Here is a 20,079-nt window from a genome sequence, read left to right on the forward strand (position 1 = left end):
CATGCTATTCATCTTTCCAAAACACTTCTCTCTCACTCAGCAAAAGCCGGTGTGAATATAATGCCTGCAAGGCCGTATATGTTTTGGCCTCCTGCTACCTCTCTGATTTCATCTCCTCCCCTTTCACCTCATGCTTGCCACATTGCATTCCTAACTGCCTCTTGTACACACCAAGGATGTTCCTGCCTCCCAAGGATACTCCTGCTTCTCGGCCTTTGTACTTACATTTCACTCTGTCTGGAATACTCTGCCTAGACAGCCCCATGGCTCACTCCCACACCTCCGACAGGTTTCTGCTCACATGTTCTCAGTCAATAATGTCTTCCCTGAGCATCCATTTTAAAAGAACATATTCCCATAGATAATACCCTCATCCCCAGTGCTCTACTTAATTTTTCAACATAATACTTATCAACATATAGTTTACTGGTTTATGTATTGTCTACCCCTCCCAGCTAGATTTCAGTACACAAGGGATTTTTGTCTGTTTTATCCCCCTACTCGACTCCCACTAACTAGAACAAAACCTGGCACCAAATTGGTGGTCAATGAATATTTATCTACTAGATGAATGTGGAATGGAGCTCAGAATCTGAGGGAAAGGCTTGTCAGTAAACAGGTCCTTTAGCTTTTGTAACAGCTATACCAGGAGTATTAGAATGCACAGAATGGGGACATTCTACATTCAGTAGGGAGTGCTGGGAGGAGTGTCAGAAAAAGACTTTGCAGGAGAAGATGAACCTGCCCTGACCCTTAAAGAATAAGTATTAAATGCCCTTCATGAAAAGATCTGCCACCACAGAGTGGTAACTGTGCATGCCTGCTATGTATGGTAGAGAAGCGCTGGGAGAGCCGAATGGGCTCTAGAAACATGACCTGTAGCTATCACCAGGGATCTTCTCTCAGGCTGTAGAGGCAGCACTGCAGGACGTCTCTCCAACACAGGAGAGAAATTCTTGAAGAACCTAGGGGTTTGTAAAGTTCCAAGGAGAACGTCAGAGGTCTTGGGAAAGTATTAGAATCAAAGGATTCTAGAATCCTTTTATAATATTCAGGGATGGGCTAAAATCTGAAAGAGATAAGAAAGAAACTTCCTCCCCATCAGTTATTGCTTAGATCTTTCAGGACATGTGTGCCCTCAGACCCATCAAAGCAAATAGGGATTATTTACAAAAAATATCCCCAGCCAAGCTACATTTTCAGAGGCTCCTAGGATTCTCCAGAATTCAGTTGACTGAAAGATTGAGAGTTCAGGATAAGAAAAGAGTGGTGTTGTTTTATGCTGTTACAGGCAAGCATTCTGAACTCTTTTATCATAGGGACAAAGCTAGAGGCATATGGGCCGTATCCAAAAGCAAGCCAAATATATCTTTAATGAAAGTGATGAGGCATTTCATTAAAAATAAAACTAACATCTTTTAACAGACATAAACCACCAAGTAGAGAAGAGTAGAATGGGAATAAGAGGGTAGAAAAAAGGAGCTCCTCAAACATAAACTGAGTATTTCTTCATGCCATTCAATCCTGCTAGCTTATACTTTGAAAGATGTTGAGAAGGTTTTGCAGGGATGTGTAGACACACGAATATTAAATAGTGGCCATCCTCCACTTGGGGTGGTGAATGGACTATGCCCAGAACATGGAACAGGAAAAGGACTTAGCCATGAAAAAGAGGGCCATACTTATCTGTCAGCTGAAACTATGTCACCTCCCCTCTCTCTTACCTTCTATTTACTACCAATTTTTTTTTAACTAATAGTTCATAGGCATTGCCTCCATTTTCCTACTACGTATTTTCCAGTTTTTATTGTCTGATTTCGGTTACTAAAACACCATAGATGTCTTACTCTTCAAGGCCAACAATGAGAATCTAAATGAAAAATCTAGTAGTTTCAATTTCATGTTAGAATGACTACTTTTCTGTAGCATTTAACACTGTTCCCTATGACCTCTTAAAATCTCAATTTTGTTTTCTATGACACGGCACTTCTGGCCCCACTTCCATATCTGATTCTTTCTGCATATGTTCATTTTCCTTTCTCTGCCAGCTATATAAGCCAGTATCTCCCAAGGATCTACCCTTAGTTCCTTTCTGCTTTCTCGTAATATTACCACTATAAATTAAGGCCTATAAGCCTGCCACATCTCTGCATAAAACACTCCTGTCCCCGATATTAACATGGCTGCCTTTTGTATGTCATTTAGATCTGAGCTCAACTGCCAAAGCTTCAGAAAGATCTAGCCACCCAATCTAAGGAGCATTGCCTTGTCATAGCAATCAACTTTTATCTTTTTACTCTGTTCATATTTTTCCAAATTATTTATCACTATATAATGTCATTTTGTTAATCTGTTCCTTTATATGTCTCTTTCTTTCCACTAAAATTTAGGGGCTTTGTCTCTCTGGTTAATTGAGATAGCCTCAGTAATTAGTTAGTACAGTGCCAGGCACATAAGAAGCACTAGATTACTATTTGTCAAATAGATGAATGAATGTCATCTCCTCCGGTAGAGTTTAAACCACCATTTCTCTGTAAATAACCTAAGAAACACCTGAGCTCTCTTCCAAAGTGCTGATTGGTGTTTCTAGCTGTCTCTCACATACCTCCAACTGGAAAACCTGACAGCAGCTCTAATTTAACATCATAAAACCACTCTCTTTTCCAAACTTGCTCTTCTTCTGACTTCCTCTGTTTCTGGTGATGGCATTCTCAATCTCCCTATTACTAGGCTCAACACTTTCCCTTTCTTTCCCTTTTGCCTACTCAAAGAACTCTACTAACCATAACTCTTCCACCTGTTTATTCCTTTCATCTCTTTGTCCATGGTCATTACCCTGACTAATTTGGCTTCTCACTCTTTTTAATTTAAAGTATTATAATGACCTTGTAACTGAACTTTCTGCCCCCAGCTGAAAACTCACTTTACTTGTTGAAGCCCACAAGTTCTTCAAAGCATATCTCAAATGTCAGCTCTCTAATGAATTCTTTCAAAATGTTTCTTGTTGAAAATGTTCTCTTGACTCTCCATGGTTCTTTTATGGTATTTTTCTCATGATTTATCAGAATTTACCTTGATTAACATTACCTCTGCGCTACTTACCAACAAAGTAGTTACTAAGCATCTTAAAATCTGGGTTTTGTCTGTGGGTGGGTTTTTGTTTTGTTTTGTTTTTGGCCTTTTAATTTATTTAACGAGGGAGGTGGAAGGTACTCTTATTCATTATTGTGTGCCTAGGACAGTGACCTATAAGTAGCAGGCAAAACAATGTCTGAGGAGTTTGATTGCATCGTTAAGTTCTTACTCACCTGTTCTTGTTGCTGCTTGGCCAGCTCCATTTGCTGACGCTGTTTCTCAATCTGAGAGGCAGCTAGTTTCTTCTGCTCATCGTGGGCAGCCAACAGCTGCTCTCGTAGGCTGGTCAGCTGGTTGATCATGCCCATGAGTTGCCTTTCTTTCTCAGCTAAGCTCTCGGGAGTCCCTACAAATCACATGGCAATAAAACAGACAAAATACATGAGAAAAAGTAATGATTTCAATGAACATGGCTCTGTTGTATACAGAGCCAGTCCAAATATAAAGTTCAATAAACACAAAAACACTACCTACCTTGTTTTACATTTTCATGCAACAGTAAAAAGTGATGGCAATTTGCCCTTTACAAAATACCACAATGAACCTGGCTCTCTGGCACAATAGATAGCACATTGGGCTTCTAACAAAATACCAGAATGACCAAACATTTTGAATGCTTTTACACTTATGACCAGTAATAATCTATAGTTTTTTTAACTTTTATTTTATAAGTAAAGTTTTAAAAAATGTTGGCTGACCGTCTAGTTTTTAATGTTCTATGCTAGGGCCTGCTGGAAATAAAAAGATGTCCAAAGTACAGTTCTTGGCCTTGAGAACTATAGTTTTTCATCTAATTAAGGAGGCAAGACAAAGACATAAAAAACTAATAGCCATAGTTATTAAGAGGTCAAAGCATTCATATTAGTGATATGATTCTCCCTTTCTTTTAAAAAAGTTAGATTCAGACCTAAGAAATTCTATGTTAAAAGAGAGCAAACATCTATTTAGATAATCAAGATTTAGACTGTATTCCCCATATGCCAATTCAGACTCTATCTTCAAAAATAAAATATAGTTAACTGAGCAAATACTTAAGTTTGAGAACACAAATACAGCAATCGTGAGATAATGTGGTTGGTAAATTAGCATCACATTATGGTCATGCAAGCTAATACATAAATCCAAGATTTGGAGAAGTCGTGGTAATCATTTAAAATACATATTACACTTAAGATATTTAAAACACACCAAGGAATCTTATTAAGTTAAAATGTATATTTAATATAAGGGAAATGTGTGTGGTTCACTGTAAAAGAAACAGTATCACTTTTAGTTGTTCTTTTAGAACTCACAAGATAGACAAGGCCCCTATGATAAAGTACTACCAGTAGGAAAGAACACCCTCTTTAATTACAATTTTCACTTCAAACATAACACACTATGCACTGGTTTACTACTGCATTTGCCACCTGTATACATATATAGATAGAAGGATCTGTTATAACTCAGTCACCCTTCTTAACCCTACCAGTTTAGGCTGAAACGGTTTGTTCTATTTGAGGAAGTAGCAGCTATAGTTAGGAGCTTATAATTTTTATATGCCCTTTTGGAATAGAAAGAAGGGTTCTAATGTATTTTACACATAGCCTAAAGAACAAATATTCAGAAAAGTAAATGTGTGAGTAAGGGAGTAACCATTTCTTATGCTCTTTCTTATTATCAGTGCCTATCCTTCTTCAAGGCAGGTGGTCAATAATGTGTTGCTAATAATTTATTATATCTCTGATATTTGGATTCCATCAGAATGAATGAACGTTAACTCTATGAATAGTCACATGACTATTATATTCTGATATTAAATAATATAAATATATCCTGGGAAGATTTATTTAATGAAAATATTCAAATGCTAGCAAGATAAACATCTTCCTACATTGTTAATAGAGAAGCAAATTTCTACCACATTTCAAGGAATAAACACTAGGAATAGCAATACACATCATGTCTTAGAATGCGCATAACCTACAAAGGATAATTCCGCTTTTAGAAATCTAGCCCAAGGCTGGGTGCAGGGGCTCACGCCTATAATTCCAACGTTTCAGGAGGCCCAGGCAGGAGGATCACTTGAGGCCAAGAGTTCAAGACCAGCCTGGACAACATAGCAAGACTCCATCTCTACAATTTTTTTTTTTTTTTTTTTTTTTTTTGAGACGGAGTCTTGCTCTGTCGCCCAGGCTGGAGTGCAGTGGCCGGATCTCAGCTCACTGCCTCCCGGGTTTACGCTAAAAAATTAGCTGAGCGTGGTGGTGTGCACTTGTAATCCTAGCTACTTGGGTGGCTGAGATGGGAGGATCACGTGAATCCAGAAATTTGAGGTTGCAGTGAGATATGCTGCATAAAAAAAAAAATTCTAGTCCAAAAATATCTTAAGAAATGTGGGTTAAATACTAATCATTTTAAATGAAATTCTAGAAACAACCTAAATGTCAAATAAGAATAATCAAATAATTATGGGTCATCCACGGTAGAGTATTTTGCAACCATAAAAAATTATTTTTGAAGAAAATTTAATGATGTGGGATCCAGTTTATGATATAAAGCTAGGTTTAAAAGCAGTTGCAGAGAAATAAAACATGTGTATAGTCACTCAATGCATGCACATGTCTATGTTTAAGATATGAAAGCAAATTTAGCTACATATTAATAGTAGCTATTTCTAAGTGGTGGAATTATAGTTCATTTTAATTTTTTTGTTCTTTTTTTTTTTTTTTGAGATAGAGTCTTCTTCTGTCACTCAGGCTGGAGTACAGTGGCGCAATCTCGGCTCACTGCAACCTCCGCCTCCCGGGGTCAAGCAATTCTCCTACGTCAGCCTCTCGAGTAGCTGGGATTATAGGCACACACCACAATGCTTGGCTAATTTTTTTGTATTTTTAGTAGAGACGGGATTTCACCATGCTGGCCAGGCTGATCTTGAACTCCTGACCCCGTGATCCACCCGCCTTGGTCTCTCAAAGTGCTGGGATTCATATTTTTGTATTTAGAAATTTTTCCACAATGGTTATCATTACATTACTTCCATACTCAGAAAAAACTTATTTCACCTCAACATGCAGAAGTATAATTTAAAAGCTTAAGCAAATCAGCACATACTCAACACCTACAGTTGGTCCTGTACAACCCACTTGAGTTAGGCCTTTGCATAGGTGGGATTCACATTCCATGAATACTGTATTTTGGATCTGTGTTTGGCTGGGGAAAAAATCCACATATAGGTGGACCTGTGGCATTGCAGCGTGTGCTGCTCAAGGGTCAACTGTATATATTTGGTGATGAGAATTAACAAATATCATTTTGTCATTAAGTATGTGAAAGATTAACAAAATTATTTGTTTATTTGTTTTCACTTAGTCATAAAGACATAAATAAGATTTCAAATTTAAAACAAAATTTCTAATTTTATAGTCCATATCCATATGAAACTTTTTGAACCTTCAGCCCATCTTGCTGCATCTTAAGCATTCTCACATGACTTCCTAGACACGATTTCATTCCATTTCAACTCCTACTTAACTAACTTTTCTTCTCAATCTTTTTCACTGACTCCTCTTTTGCCACCCATAAATGCCCATATCCTCCCCAGTCCAGTCCCATTCTTTACCTTTTCTGGTCTTGAACTAACATACTTCAACCTCTAAGCACTATATTTCAACAATGCTTAGCATACTTTAACCTCTTGAGTTCTAAAATACATAGTTTCATAGTCAATGAAATAATAAGGTATGTGCCAACCCTAAGATTGTCCCCCAGTCCTATTAGCTTATTTTTAGATGCAGAATGGGGTATCTCTGAGGGTGTAGCTCAGTCATAAAATTCAAAATGCATAAAGTGAAACTCACCATTTTCCTGTAATTTTAAAGCATTATCACCAATCAGCATTCTAAAATATTAATGTCTTCAACTTCCTTCTCAACTACCCATCCCTGCATTGATATTAATCAATCACAGTAATTTTTCCTCAATATAGGTTTGTTTTTCCTTTAATTAAAATTGTATGTTTCAATATTATTATGTTCATATTAGTAAATAATGATGATAAAGGTGTATAGTAAAAGATCTGCTCCCAACACTGCCCCTTCAAAGGTAACCACTATTATTAATTTTTGTGTGTCTTATCCTTGATAACACAGATTTAAGCATATACAATAATATTTCTGTATTAGTTTGCCAGGGCTGCCATAACAAAGTACCACAGACTGGGTGGTTTAAAAGACAGAAATTGCCTTACAGTTCTGGATGCTAGAAGTCTAAGATTAAGTTGTCAGCAGGGTTGATCTGTTCCAGGTCTCCTTCCTTGGCTTGTAGATGTCTGTCTTCTCCATATGTGTTCACATCATCTCGATCTGTACATACCCATGTCCAAATTTCCTCTTCTTATAAGGATACCAGTCATCTTGGGTTAGGACCCACCATAATAAACTCATTTTAATTTAATTCCCTTTGTAAAGATCCTATCTCCAAATATGTTCATATTCTGATGTTCTACGCATGAGGACTTCAACATATGAATTAGGGTTGGTGGGTAGGGGAAGGTGGATAGTTCAACCCATAAGAATGCCTTTTAAGCAAGTGATAACATAAACACTGTTGTACTGACTTAGAGAGAGCTCTTATTCCAGCCTCCCTTCCCTATCTTCACTGCCATTTTTGTCATCTTTTTTCATGAATTTTTGTAGCAAATTTTTAAAATAGAACTTTTAAAATAGAACTTCCTGCCATCAATTGATCTCTGTACAAACCTATCCTCTAAAACTGGTACCAAAATTACCTTCCTAGATAACAAAGTCATGTCATGTCAAAGTCTAGTCCTGTCACTTCCCCTGTTTAAAGACCTCCAATTGCTCCCAATTGGCTTCAGAAAAAATTGTCAAGTCATTTTTATGAATTAATGAGGTCCTTCAAAGTATTACCTAATCTTCCCACTTCCTCTGTGCATCCTAAATTCTAGCCACACTGAATGTTCTAACATTACCCCACCACCAACACTCTGAGCACTTGCAAATGCCATCCTTAACAAGTGCCTTGCCTGGCCCAGTCTCTCCCTAAACATTCATTCTTCATGTTCCAGCTCATGCATCTTGTTTTTTGTGGCTCTTTTCCTGATTTCCACGGATGACAGTTGTTCTCTTCTTTGGGAATCTACACAGCATATGTGTAGATCTTTATTATAGTATTGAATCGCTGCATTGTATTATCTTATGTTCACATTTTTCTCCCAAAATCAGGAGAGGTAGCTGCAATAGCAGCAACTGTAAATGATGGACTTTTCTATCCTCATTACCTACTATAGGTAATGGCAAATAGCATATGTATTGCATATAGCAAATCATCTAACACTGTTTAATGAACAACATAAAGAATAAAGCCTCTTCCCTTTAAACCATTCTCAAGTTTAAACATGCATAGGAATTCTAGTTTTGGCTTAAGAGAGTTGAGCCAAAAAAATAAGCTTTTGCAAAAGAAATCTTCCCCATTTTACAAAAGTACTAAACTGAGATGAAGAAGTCCATCCCACGGCTTCATCTCTAAATTATCATGTTCTTCATGGTCATCCCCAAGTGTTCAGAGAGGACTTAGTAAGTGGTCTGTGAACAACGGAGAAAGTAGCAAGAGTCACAAGACATCCTTGACTTTAAAAAATTGAAAGGAACATTAACCAGATCCTTGGAATACTCCAGAGGTCTCCCACCAAAAAGGAGCTACTCTTTATTCACCTAGATTCAGGTTTTTAAGAGTCATAACTTATATATGTGTGTGTCTACATAGTGTATAACCCTTTGGAGACACAGTCATGTATATATGAACTTGTTCCATCTAAGTCAGATAGCTAATGCCATGAGTTCACTTGTGTGTGACTGATAGTAATTTATTTTCATGTTTCAGTTATTTGCAGTCTTGTATGTTTTTAATCTATGCTAGTCCTGCTCCAGTCCCCTTCGAATGAAAGATAACTGAAGTAAGACACAAAAATATTGTTTCAGCCTTCCTCCTGCCTAAAAACTGCAGGCATAGCAGTCATTTATACTTCTGTATTCCACAGAAGCAGCACATGTCAGATTCCTTAAGGAACTAGCTTCAGTCATCGTCAGCTCAGCAAAAGACATCATGATCTCATATGGTTTGGCTGTGTCCCCACCCAAATCTCATTTTGAATTTAGCTACCACAATTCCCATGTGTTGTGGGTGAGACCTGGTGGGAGGTAATTTAATCATGGGGCTGGGTCTTTTCCACGCTATTCTCATGATAGTGAATAAGTTGCACAAGATTTGATGATTTTATAAAGGGGAGTTTCCCTGCACTAGTTCTCTTCTCTCGTCTGCCGCCATGTTTAGGGCCTTTCACTTTCCACCATGACTGTGAGGCCTCCACAGCCATGTGGAACTATAAGTCCATTAAATCTCTTTCTTTTGTAAATTGCCCAGTCATGGGTATGTCTTTATCAGCAGTGTGAAAACGGACTAATACACCATCCATACATTGCTTGGTCAAAATCCAGGTGTTCATTTTTTTGTCTACCTCATCTTCCCTACATAATTAATTGGAAATTGAGCAACCTTAGAACATATTATAAATTAGTCTCTGTATCTCGTTTCCACTATTACTCCTTAATCCAGGCCACTACCATCTCTTGCCTGTATTACAACAACTGCTTTCTAGCCATTGTCTCTATTTCTACTTGTTTCCTTACTAAAACCCATTCTCCAAACAAATGTTCATAGTTATCTGCTGAGAAAGGTAAATCAAGTCATGTCACATGTCTGTATAAAACTGTTTCAAAGCTTTATTCTGCACATGGAATAAAATGCAAACTCCTACCCTTACAAAGCCCAGAATGGTGTGGCCCTTGCCTTCTTCCCTGGCATCATCTCTTCCTATTTTCTCTTTTGTCAATATGATTCTTTGAGTTCCTCTAATACCAATATGCAAACTTGCTCCCACCATAGGACCTTTCATTGTTAACTGTTACTCTCAGAAAACTCTTCCCCCAGATCCCGGTTTCTCAACCTCAGCACAGTTGACATTTAGGCCAGACAATTTTCATAGGGAGTTGTCTTGCCTCTATCTTCTAGATGCAGGTGGGACCCTCACTCCTAGTTATAATGCCCCGAAATGTCTCCAAACATTGTCAAATTTCCCCTCGTGGAGCAAAATCATCCTCTTTAAGTGACTGGCTTTTTTCTTTACTTCATTCAGCATATGTTCACAGGGCAGCTCCCATGTGCCTCATACTGTTTTTAAGCGTTGAGGATCCTACAAGTACAAGCCAGAAAATAATGCAAGCCTTCAGATAGTTTAAATTTAAATGTAAGAGATAAAAAAAAAATACAATCAAATTTATCCAAGGTAATAACTTAAAGGCCAGCTCCTCGGAGGGCCTTCGCGGACCACTGGAATTATAAAAGCAATCACAACTTACTTTCTATCACATCACCCGATTTTTATACTATAGTAGTTAGCATTATATGTTATATTCTTATTGATATAGTTATTTATTTATTGTATCTCCCAGTAGAGTATAAGCTTTATGATAATAGGATACTATTATAATTTGTTTTGCTCAACACTGTATTTCTAGCATCTACAGAATAATGCCTAACACATAGTGGATACCTTTATACAGATTTATGACCACTTGTTGAATGAATAAAATAAATAAACTTAAGAACAAAGAAAAGTCCTTGGTTAGCTGATATTGTACAATTTTATGCACAAGAATAACCCTCATCAGGGTTGAATTAAAGATGATCTCAAAACATAGAAATAATAAGAAAAAATACACAAAATTACTATTTCCCCAATATTGTTTTACTCCACCCAAATGAAATAGATAAATGGCTTGAAATCAAATCATCAAAATCAAAGTAAACCATTGGGAACTATTGTCCAAATAAAGGAAAAGTAAAAGTAAACTCACTTTAGAAAAAAATGTCCTAGAAGTTTAGAGCTAAAAGTAAACTAATTATGTTTCTTCCATCAAAAAACTTACCAAAAATTTAATTCTTTGTTTCAAAGTGAATATCTTTGCAAAGGTGTTTTATTTGTTTTATTATTCGCGTTTATCAGACTACTAGTGTTACAATTTGAATAAGACTTTACTTGGTTTAATTTTTTTATGGAAATGTCACTTTCAACTGGTATTTCACTTGAAACATCTAAAAATCATTCATTGTGTTGCCTTTTAATATTCCGCCTGATGAAGAACTACTACTAAGCTATAAGCTCTAGGAGGGCAGGAATCTGTCTACTAAATATTAATGGTATTTGCTACCATTACATCTACAGAGCTACCACATGGCAAGACAGACAACAGCTTTTGTTGAATAAACTGAAAATAAAATGAATAAAAACTAAGTTAGTCTAAATGTATAAGGGAAGCTTCTTTCAGGAGCACTCTTATCCAGTGAAAGAGAAAAGGCAGACCTCCCCTCATCAAAAGGCTAAATAAAATGGCACTATTACAGCTCATGAAAGGAGTATTTTTTGTTATGTTATCCTACATTCAAACATCTATTAATTGGTTCTTTACATTAAGAAAGAATTTAATCAGACTTTGATAAAATTTAGCTACATATTCTTTACTGCAATATAGATATCCTTCAGAAGTTGGAATCAATTAAAATTATGTAAGGAATACTATAGTTTATTACATGACTGAGTATACATTAATTGACATCTTGTACCCTGCTAATACTATAAGTATTCTTACCTTTTTAAATATGTTTCTGATTTATTTTGACAAGATAGTGTTGTTTTTGCTTCAGTCTCCTAAAAGGTGGGCCTTGGCTTGGATTTAAATATATCGAATGTGGAAAACTTTCCATTTTAAGGGTGACACCATCAGAGTGAATAAAATAATTAACAAGTAGCTATAGTCTTCACTACAGTTGCCACATGGTGAATGTTTTGTTTCTGGGACATTATGAAAGAGATGTATGCATTATAATTTCTATAGTGAGTGAAAGGGTTATTCTTGTTACCTTTTAAAAAAGTATTGCTCTGTAAAACATCTTATTAAAAAATGTTGCCTTTTAATGGAGACTGTAATTTTAGGAACTTTTCCAAGACTATTCCATCCACTTACTTATTGTACTTGAAACATAAATCCATTATTTTAAAATATCACATTAAATGTGCTGCATTTGGAATGTAGTCAGTAATAGTTATCCCAAAACATGGCATTTTTTACTTGTCATTCATTCCTCAAATATGCACTACATTCCAAACTTTGAGCCAACAGAATATTAGGTAGTCTACAAGGGACAGGTCAATATGTAAACAGGGAACAATACAAAACTGAGTGTGTGTGTGCTAGGGGCAGATCTAAGGACAGAGTATCCTGGAGGCAAATTATAGAAGTTCTTCATCCAGGTTTGATAGGTCTCTCCAGTGTTAAAGGATTCTAGAGATCACCCAGTCAAACTCTGTTGAAGACAGACCGCTAAGCGTTACATAAAACACACAGGCCTTAAAGGCAGTTCAAATTTTGACTCTCCCACAACTAGAGAATGTGGTGTTTGATAATTAGTTTCTGAATCTCAATTTCTTCATATGTAAAATTAGAATTAAATGACGATGTCACAATAATTGTGTAAGAAAGATGTTCACACAGTGCCTGTAAGAAGATGTTCACTAAGTAGCAGGCAATAAATCATAATCGGCAACTTTTCAAAAATGAGTAGATGAGGAAATAAACCAAAAGTGGTAGCCCGATTGTCACAAGTGCTTGGAAGAATCAGCCCACATAACATCAAATCACTGTGGCTATACCATGCTTTCCTAGTAAATTTTACTACAAAAGAGGAAAAGGTTTTAGGTTAACTGCATTACCCAATAGTCTGGAGAGTATTTAAACAGCTTTGGAATTCATATCTACAAGAAAACAAATAATGTGTTTATAATTATTTTAATTTTAAAATCTTTATGCTTCTCAAACAAGCGATTTTTTTAAATGAATGAATGCATTTTTAAATGAGAAACACGTTGAGGAGAGTATTTTTTCCAATACAAAACCCAGATTAAATATGTAAGTGTTTAATATTTGATTGACTGTATGTTTAAAACACATTATTAAGTACCTTAAAAAGTACACAGTATATAAAACTTCCTAATTGTGAACTGGTCTATCAATATACAGATCAATTGAGATACAGTGACCCATCCTTTTCTTCCAATCACTAGCTGTAATTACACACTGGCATGAGGACACTGGCATTATGAGACAGAGCAAGTCACTGGTTTACAGAAAATGCAGTCACTCTTTGCTTTTATAGACATTGCCAAACTTATTTTGAAAACTTATATTCTACGTGCCAGCAGTCTTTCTTTAGTTCTTGTGAAATAGTTTTTATAAAAAGTGAAAACATTACTCATAAGCAACTACAGAGGAACTATAAAACAAGCTTAGTAGATTAAAAACATTAAACATTTACTTTATTTAGAAGTAAATGACTACATGTTGTGTACCTTCCTTATGGCTGACTCTTGTATTGAACAAATTCCAGATCCAACAGTTCTCTCAGAAAATAATCAACATTTCCAACCCCTTTGTAAAAATGTGCAGATATATATGTTTTAGGTTAATGCACAAATGTAATAATCACAAGTTTACTATTCGTAAACCACATGATTCTTAAAGCTTTACTGGATTTTAAAAGAACATGTTTGAAACAACTTTAGAGGTGTTATAAATCCTTACATATTGAAATGCTGAAATATTAGTTTCCATGTTTTAAATTTATAAAACTTATATTACCTAGGATCTGATTCCTATTCTAAGTCTGCTTTCTTCAAATCATCTAATGTTATTTAGACATAATTGTCCCTTTCAAGCCACTGACTGACTCTATATATCTTCTATGTCAAACATTTACATGCCACCTAAAAGATTATCTACTTTAATCCACACACTGAATCTACATTGCATATGTCTTTAATTCATGAGCTCTGAAAGGCTATAGTATTGCTGAATGGATTATCTCCTTGAATCCCTTATTGGCAGTTCTAGAGGTGTTTGGTGTTTGCCTTTATAGCCCTTCTTCTAGAATACACAAAATTATAGCCTTGCAAAAGAACCATTTGTTGAATTATATCAAATGCCCCTGGCACTTTTGTTAAAAACAGATCCAACAGTTTGTGGGCATGAATTAACGCACTGTGACCAGGGTCAGAAGAATCCATCAGAGATTCTGAGGGGAAACAAACCAGGCTCTAAAAAATTCTTGAAATAAGGCAGGTAGAGAAACTGGTCTAGAATTTTTTAAAGTAACTTGGCCAGAGAACCTCCCATACACAGCTCTGCGTTTATCAAGATAAAAACAATTGAGAGTATTTTGCATGCAGATATTTGTGTTATAATTCTACAAATAAATATTAAGTCAGCAAAATACAGATTTTGCAATTACTTTGTTGAAAACCAAATGATCTGCTTAGATTAGTTAAAGCCAACATGGATCCCCAGATACTGTCCTCAGGTGAGGTACCAATGCAATGACCTTCAGTGTAATGGAATTTCATGCTAGCTGAAACTGTGTGTGACTATTGGTTGCCAACTGGAGTACAGGCATTGTTTCTCCCTCTGCACTCAATAACTATGAGACTCTAAAGTATATTTCTTCACCTTTCACATTACTGTTACTCAGTGCTTCTGCTATAGATAAGGGCAAAAGTCTCTGTAAACTGACCAGTCATACTGTGTCGCTGACAAGTAAAGAAGAAACAAATAATTCCTTTGGGCAGCTAATCAGTTTATAGCATATATTGACTGCTGTTGGCAGAACTTTTCAGTCAAACTGTTTTGTTCTGCAAAACCAGATCGAGTGTCCTTTTCATGTGTTTGCTAGAGGATTGTTTCTAACGTAACTTTAAAACCTAATTCACATTTCCAAAGTACCAGAGCATAAAATGGCATAAATTCTAACAGGTAAAATAATCTAACATGAAAAATAACTTTATGCTCTTAGAAGTAGGTGACCTTTACTAACTCACATTGTTTCTTGAAAAATGAGATTGACTTTAAGTGGGCATGACAACTATTTATTGATAGCTAAACTCCCCAAATCAAATGCTATTCATTTTCCTATTTTAAAAGTCTATCATTCTTACTTTTGAATATTAATAGTAAGAAACACCTCTCTAAACCCTTCCAAGCTATGATTGTAATATTTGTCCAAATGCTCTGAAATGAATTCACTGATAGCAATTGAAAACAGCACTTAAAAATAGAGCTCAGTCCTTACTTGGCTATAGTATGAAATATTCAGAAAAGGGAAAAGGGCACACACACACGCACGCACACACTCATTCACTCACACATCTCCTGGAACTAATTAAAAATTAAATGGAAACTGGCTAATAGAAATGGAGGAAAAAAGTTTCCATGCACACCAAGGCTCTGTGAATACTGCAAAGGCTGGAAACATCCTAATATATGCAAAGGTTCTCTTTAAATATATTATTTTAAATTAACCTTAATAAATAATAATTCAATACATTCATATTTTTTTAATTTACTTATTCTTCCCTCCCTCAACTAAAGAAGTATAGGAGAACATAAGACTTACATCTTTATTTGCCTCAAAATATTACTTCCAAAACAACTAAGCCATTGTTCTTGTCTGACTTCTGAAGTGGCAGGAAAACTACATTCCTGGGCCCTATATAATCTTTGTGCCTGACACCCCCAAGAACCTTTAAGTCAAATTCACTTACCCCCAGAGGGTAACACACTATTGTATCCTCTCCACTTTCTAACCACCTGTGAACAATGGATAGTAATTGCAACTGTCATGGGCAGTCAGTAGGAAAAGTAACCCAGTGCTGTTTTCCAGGTTTACTGCCAAACCTGAGTTGAACACCTAATAACCAAGCCCTGAACAGAAGAAAGACCTACAGTTGCTTTTAAAATGCATCAGAAAACAGTGTTTTGAACAGAACCAGAGGACAATAACCTAACTTGTACTCTGAATGTGAAGCTTAAAAAATTCAAAATTAAAGACAGAAACTTCTTTTGTGATTGTACTGTAGCTTCCTAAACTAACCCCCAAGGCAAGCCTGAAAGGGACAGCCGAGCTTTCCTCTAAGCTTGTCATCACTGCTGTTGCTGCTTTTAAGTTTGACTTGTGAAGGAAAATGAGAGAGGGAAAAAATGTTTGTCCTCCATTGGAATGAAATCAGAAGGCTTGGAAAAGGCAGTCTTCTCTGCTCTACTGTGAGTTATTACCTAGGTCAGAGGAGAATAAAAAACCTTGGAGAATGCATCCTATGCCTCAGGAGTAAATGGGTTAAAATCCATCAAAATAATATCAAGGACCTGCAGCCTCTGAAGATGAAACCTCTCAGTTCTCCTTAAACTTTGTCTTCAAGCTATTTAAGGCATATCAATTCTCATTCATTTGAATTTGATTCCATTGTAGATTTTGTTTACTGAATTTATTGATTAGCACCAATTCATTTTCTCATCACCCTTTCACAAGTAATCATAGCCTAAATACATGTAATTCCAAATGACTTGCATGAAAAATGAAATATATAGTAAAACATTTTGCGGATGTGTTTAGATAACCAGATGTTAATGTCATGTAGGCCAAACATTTAAGACCGACGCTCTGCCTTTCTCCAGGATACACTGATGGAGTAAAGCCTTAAGAGAGAAAATTGCTTCTCTCATTGGGAAAACACTTGCACACACACACATATGCAAAAAAGTTATTTACACACATATTTCACATGTATAATAATATAAATCTGGTGATGTTTTAAATATATATTTAGCCTCTACCAAAACTATACACAGTAATATATAACCAATAACTAAATATTTTATACTGATTACTAAGTATCTTGACTTTCAAAATCCTACTGTAGAGCTCAGAATGTTAAGTGTCCTACTAGCAACAAATAGAAAACCACAGATTGCCTACCATGTTTTGAGAAAACATACTTTTAAATTAATTGAAAGGATAATTTGCTTTTATTTTATATGAGGAAATTAAATCTTCTCCCCTTGTTATTAGTAGGAGTTTATTAAGATATGAATAGTTTCACAGAACTTTTCTTCGTTGGATGTAATTGCTGATTCCAATAAAACCAAAACAAAATTTTACCCTGACTGGTACAAAACAACCTTCTATTATGCTCTCCCTATTCATCATTTCTGGTTTTAAATTTAGGTTATACACAGCCATATTTCTTATATGTACAATGTACAAAATTATCTTATAAAACACAGTTTTTAACCTTGCTGTAGGTACATTCTTACTTATAAAATAAATAATTTAATTTTTTTTAAATGATGAAAATCAGAGCCTGTTAGAGGTATAGTGGAGTGATTCTGTTGAAAACAACATATCATTTATTCTATAAGGCACAAAGAAAGAAAGAATATGAGAACCCTGCTATGTCCTCCTTTAAGACAGAAAGAAGAAACCACAAACACATAGAATGCAAGCAGCAGAAGAGGTGAGGGCAGACATACTTTATCACCATTAATATTCCTGAATATCAACTTCATTTTGGTACATTTTGGATCAAAATAATCACACTATATTACCTTTTATTTCGCCAAAGTTCCCCGATCCCATTGCAAGAAGCTTGTCTTTCCAGTCCTTTGAGAGTAGCTTTTCAATACTGGGGGTTTCTAAGTAAAGAAAAAAAGAAGTAAGCAAATCAACATGACTCTCCTTACAATGGAGCTCATTAAAAGTCTATCAGCTAAAAATAAGGCCAATCCTATCCCAGCCCCACTTTATAATGGCTTCATCAAAAAACTGATAACGGGGTGGAAAAAAAGAATGTGTTTTGTCACCTGCTGTTTCAAAATCATTAGCTTTTTCCTCTTGTGGAACAAAGCCATACTAATTCTTTATGACAATGGGTACACATAAACCTTGCAGTTCATTGTTTTTCAATTTGGTGAACAAATTCTTGCTATAATGGATGCTTGTCAATTTCAGGGTGTTAGTCTCCAGTCAAAAAATAATTATGTTGATAAAATGCGGAGTAAAAAAAGGCAAAGAATTAGCTCTTAAATCTGCTACATGTAATTATATCCCTCTGTGTGTTTACAATTACATCCACTTTATAATATGTGTTTAACATCATGTGGCGGTAAGCACACTGTGGTAAGATTTGCCAGTACCGCGAACATAAGCAAAAAAAAAAAAAAAAAAAAGTTGGTATAAAAGAAGCTTTAAAAAGATTGCAAAATCTAGAGAAGTGAGGAATGCCTATATAATGGAAACCTATTACTTACTTATTTCAGATTTGTATCACACTCTTTTACAATGCCCTGTGTTCGGACAGGGCACACACATTTTAGAAAGCAAGGTTCTGCTTTAGTCTGGTATTTGTTTCTACATATAACATAGTTTTTGACCTTTCCTTTTGTGTTGAACTTTAATGTATAAGTAAATATAAATGCTAATAAAAACTCCCAAACATTAAACTCAGTTTCAAACAATATAATTGTATATTCTTGTCAGCACTTAGATGGGTACACAATTACAATGGCTTTCAATCCTGCGATTAGCACAGCATTCACTTAGAAAATGGAATGTACTAAAAGATAAGTGTCCCAGTATGCTCCATCTAAATAACAATACCCACACTTATTATATAGATCTAAGACATACACTGCCATTCTCCACATTGGTGTTTATGTGTATTTGTGTTTGTTCAGGCATTTGTTTACCTCCTACTAGGAGCATAAAGGGCATACATGTTAACTTATCAAAGAGACCCTCTGGCCTAGAGACCATAATATTATTAGAAACTGGTTAATTTTCCCCACAGTAAAATGCGTTTTAAAGAGTTTTCATCATCATGTTTAGTTAATGCTATCTACTTTTTCCAGGGTCCCATCTTTACAGCAGTCAGCTAGCAGAGTCAAAAAGCCTGTGTGGAGTTTTCAACAAAGCAGAGGTGCAATTTTCCTTGGGAAAAAAAAAATAACAATATGGAACACTTCTGTCTCACATGTAAGAAAATTGTGGAAAACAAAATGGTGAAAAGCTCTGAATGATTACTTTTTTACATAGTCTATATGTATACATATATACATACGTGCAAATATGTATATGCACTTACAACAACTTAATATATGCACATTTACCTATGGAATGAATTTGAAATGAATGAATGCAGTTGAAATGAATGAAAGAAAATAAATTTTTTCCTTCGGAACAAAACACATAGCTCTATTTTTCACATTTAAGGAACTAATACTGAAGAATTTACTTTTAGTGTTTCTTAAAATATCCCAATTTCTCTGTGGGATTGTTTCAGAATATTAACAGCAACTCTAGGAGTCATAAAACAGAGTAAATATCTTCATATTGTAACCAGTATTTCTCTTCATTGAGGCTTTAAAAGTAACTTTGAAATACTTCCGCAAGGACTTCCAACATTTCTACATTCCCAGTAAACAGTTTGAGAGTAAATTTATTTCTTAAACCTTATCAGAGTAGGTCAAACAAACACCACTGTTTCTTTTTTCCAGCACTCTACAAAAATTCTTGAGTAGCATGTAAACAGGGCACAGCCAATATGTTATTTGCAATAGAGTACTGTCAGTCATTAAAAGCTAACAAACCTTTGCAAAGCAGGAATGCAGCAATAGAAATCCATTGTGCACTAACAATAGGCCCCTGAACCTCCAGGCACCAAAAGCAGACCATTTTACTTTTAAGGCTATTGTCTGCAAAGTCCATGACAAAGCTTTTCCCCTGCAGCTAGACAAAATATTCACTGTAGTGTGCTCATAAAGAAACAGAAGTCTTCTGTCTAAGTTGCAGAGTTAAAGAAACAGCAGCCAGATTTCTGAAACCTGCAGAACATTCCTGGCCTCTTTATTAACTAGCATAAAGATATAAGGCTGGTAAACAGAGCCAGTTTGTTCAAGTACTTGACTTTTAAGCATACACTACAAAAAAAAAAAAAAAAAAAAA

At 35.5% G+C, this 20,079-nt stretch overlaps 1 protein-coding gene across 1 annotated transcript in view; it reads right to left on the reverse strand.

The window, feature by feature from the left end:
* SOX5 (SRY-box transcription factor 5) overlaps positions 1-20,079 on the reverse strand; it is a 437,995-nt gene that overhangs the window by 211,202 nt on the left and 206,714 nt on the right. Inside the window, 2 exon segments of the mRNA XM_017890553.1 lie at positions 3,309-3,481; positions 17,685-17,771. Of these exon segments, the coding sequence (XP_017746042.1) occupies positions 3,309-3,481; positions 17,685-17,771 (260 nt within the window).

Source organism: Rhinopithecus bieti, unplaced genomic scaffold, assembly GCF_001698545.2.
Source record: "Rhinopithecus bieti isolate Rb0 unplaced genomic scaffold, ASM169854v2 scaffold_17971, whole genome shotgun sequence".
Classification (NCBI taxonomy): Eukaryota; Metazoa; Chordata; class Mammalia; order Primates; family Cercopithecidae; genus Rhinopithecus; species Rhinopithecus bieti.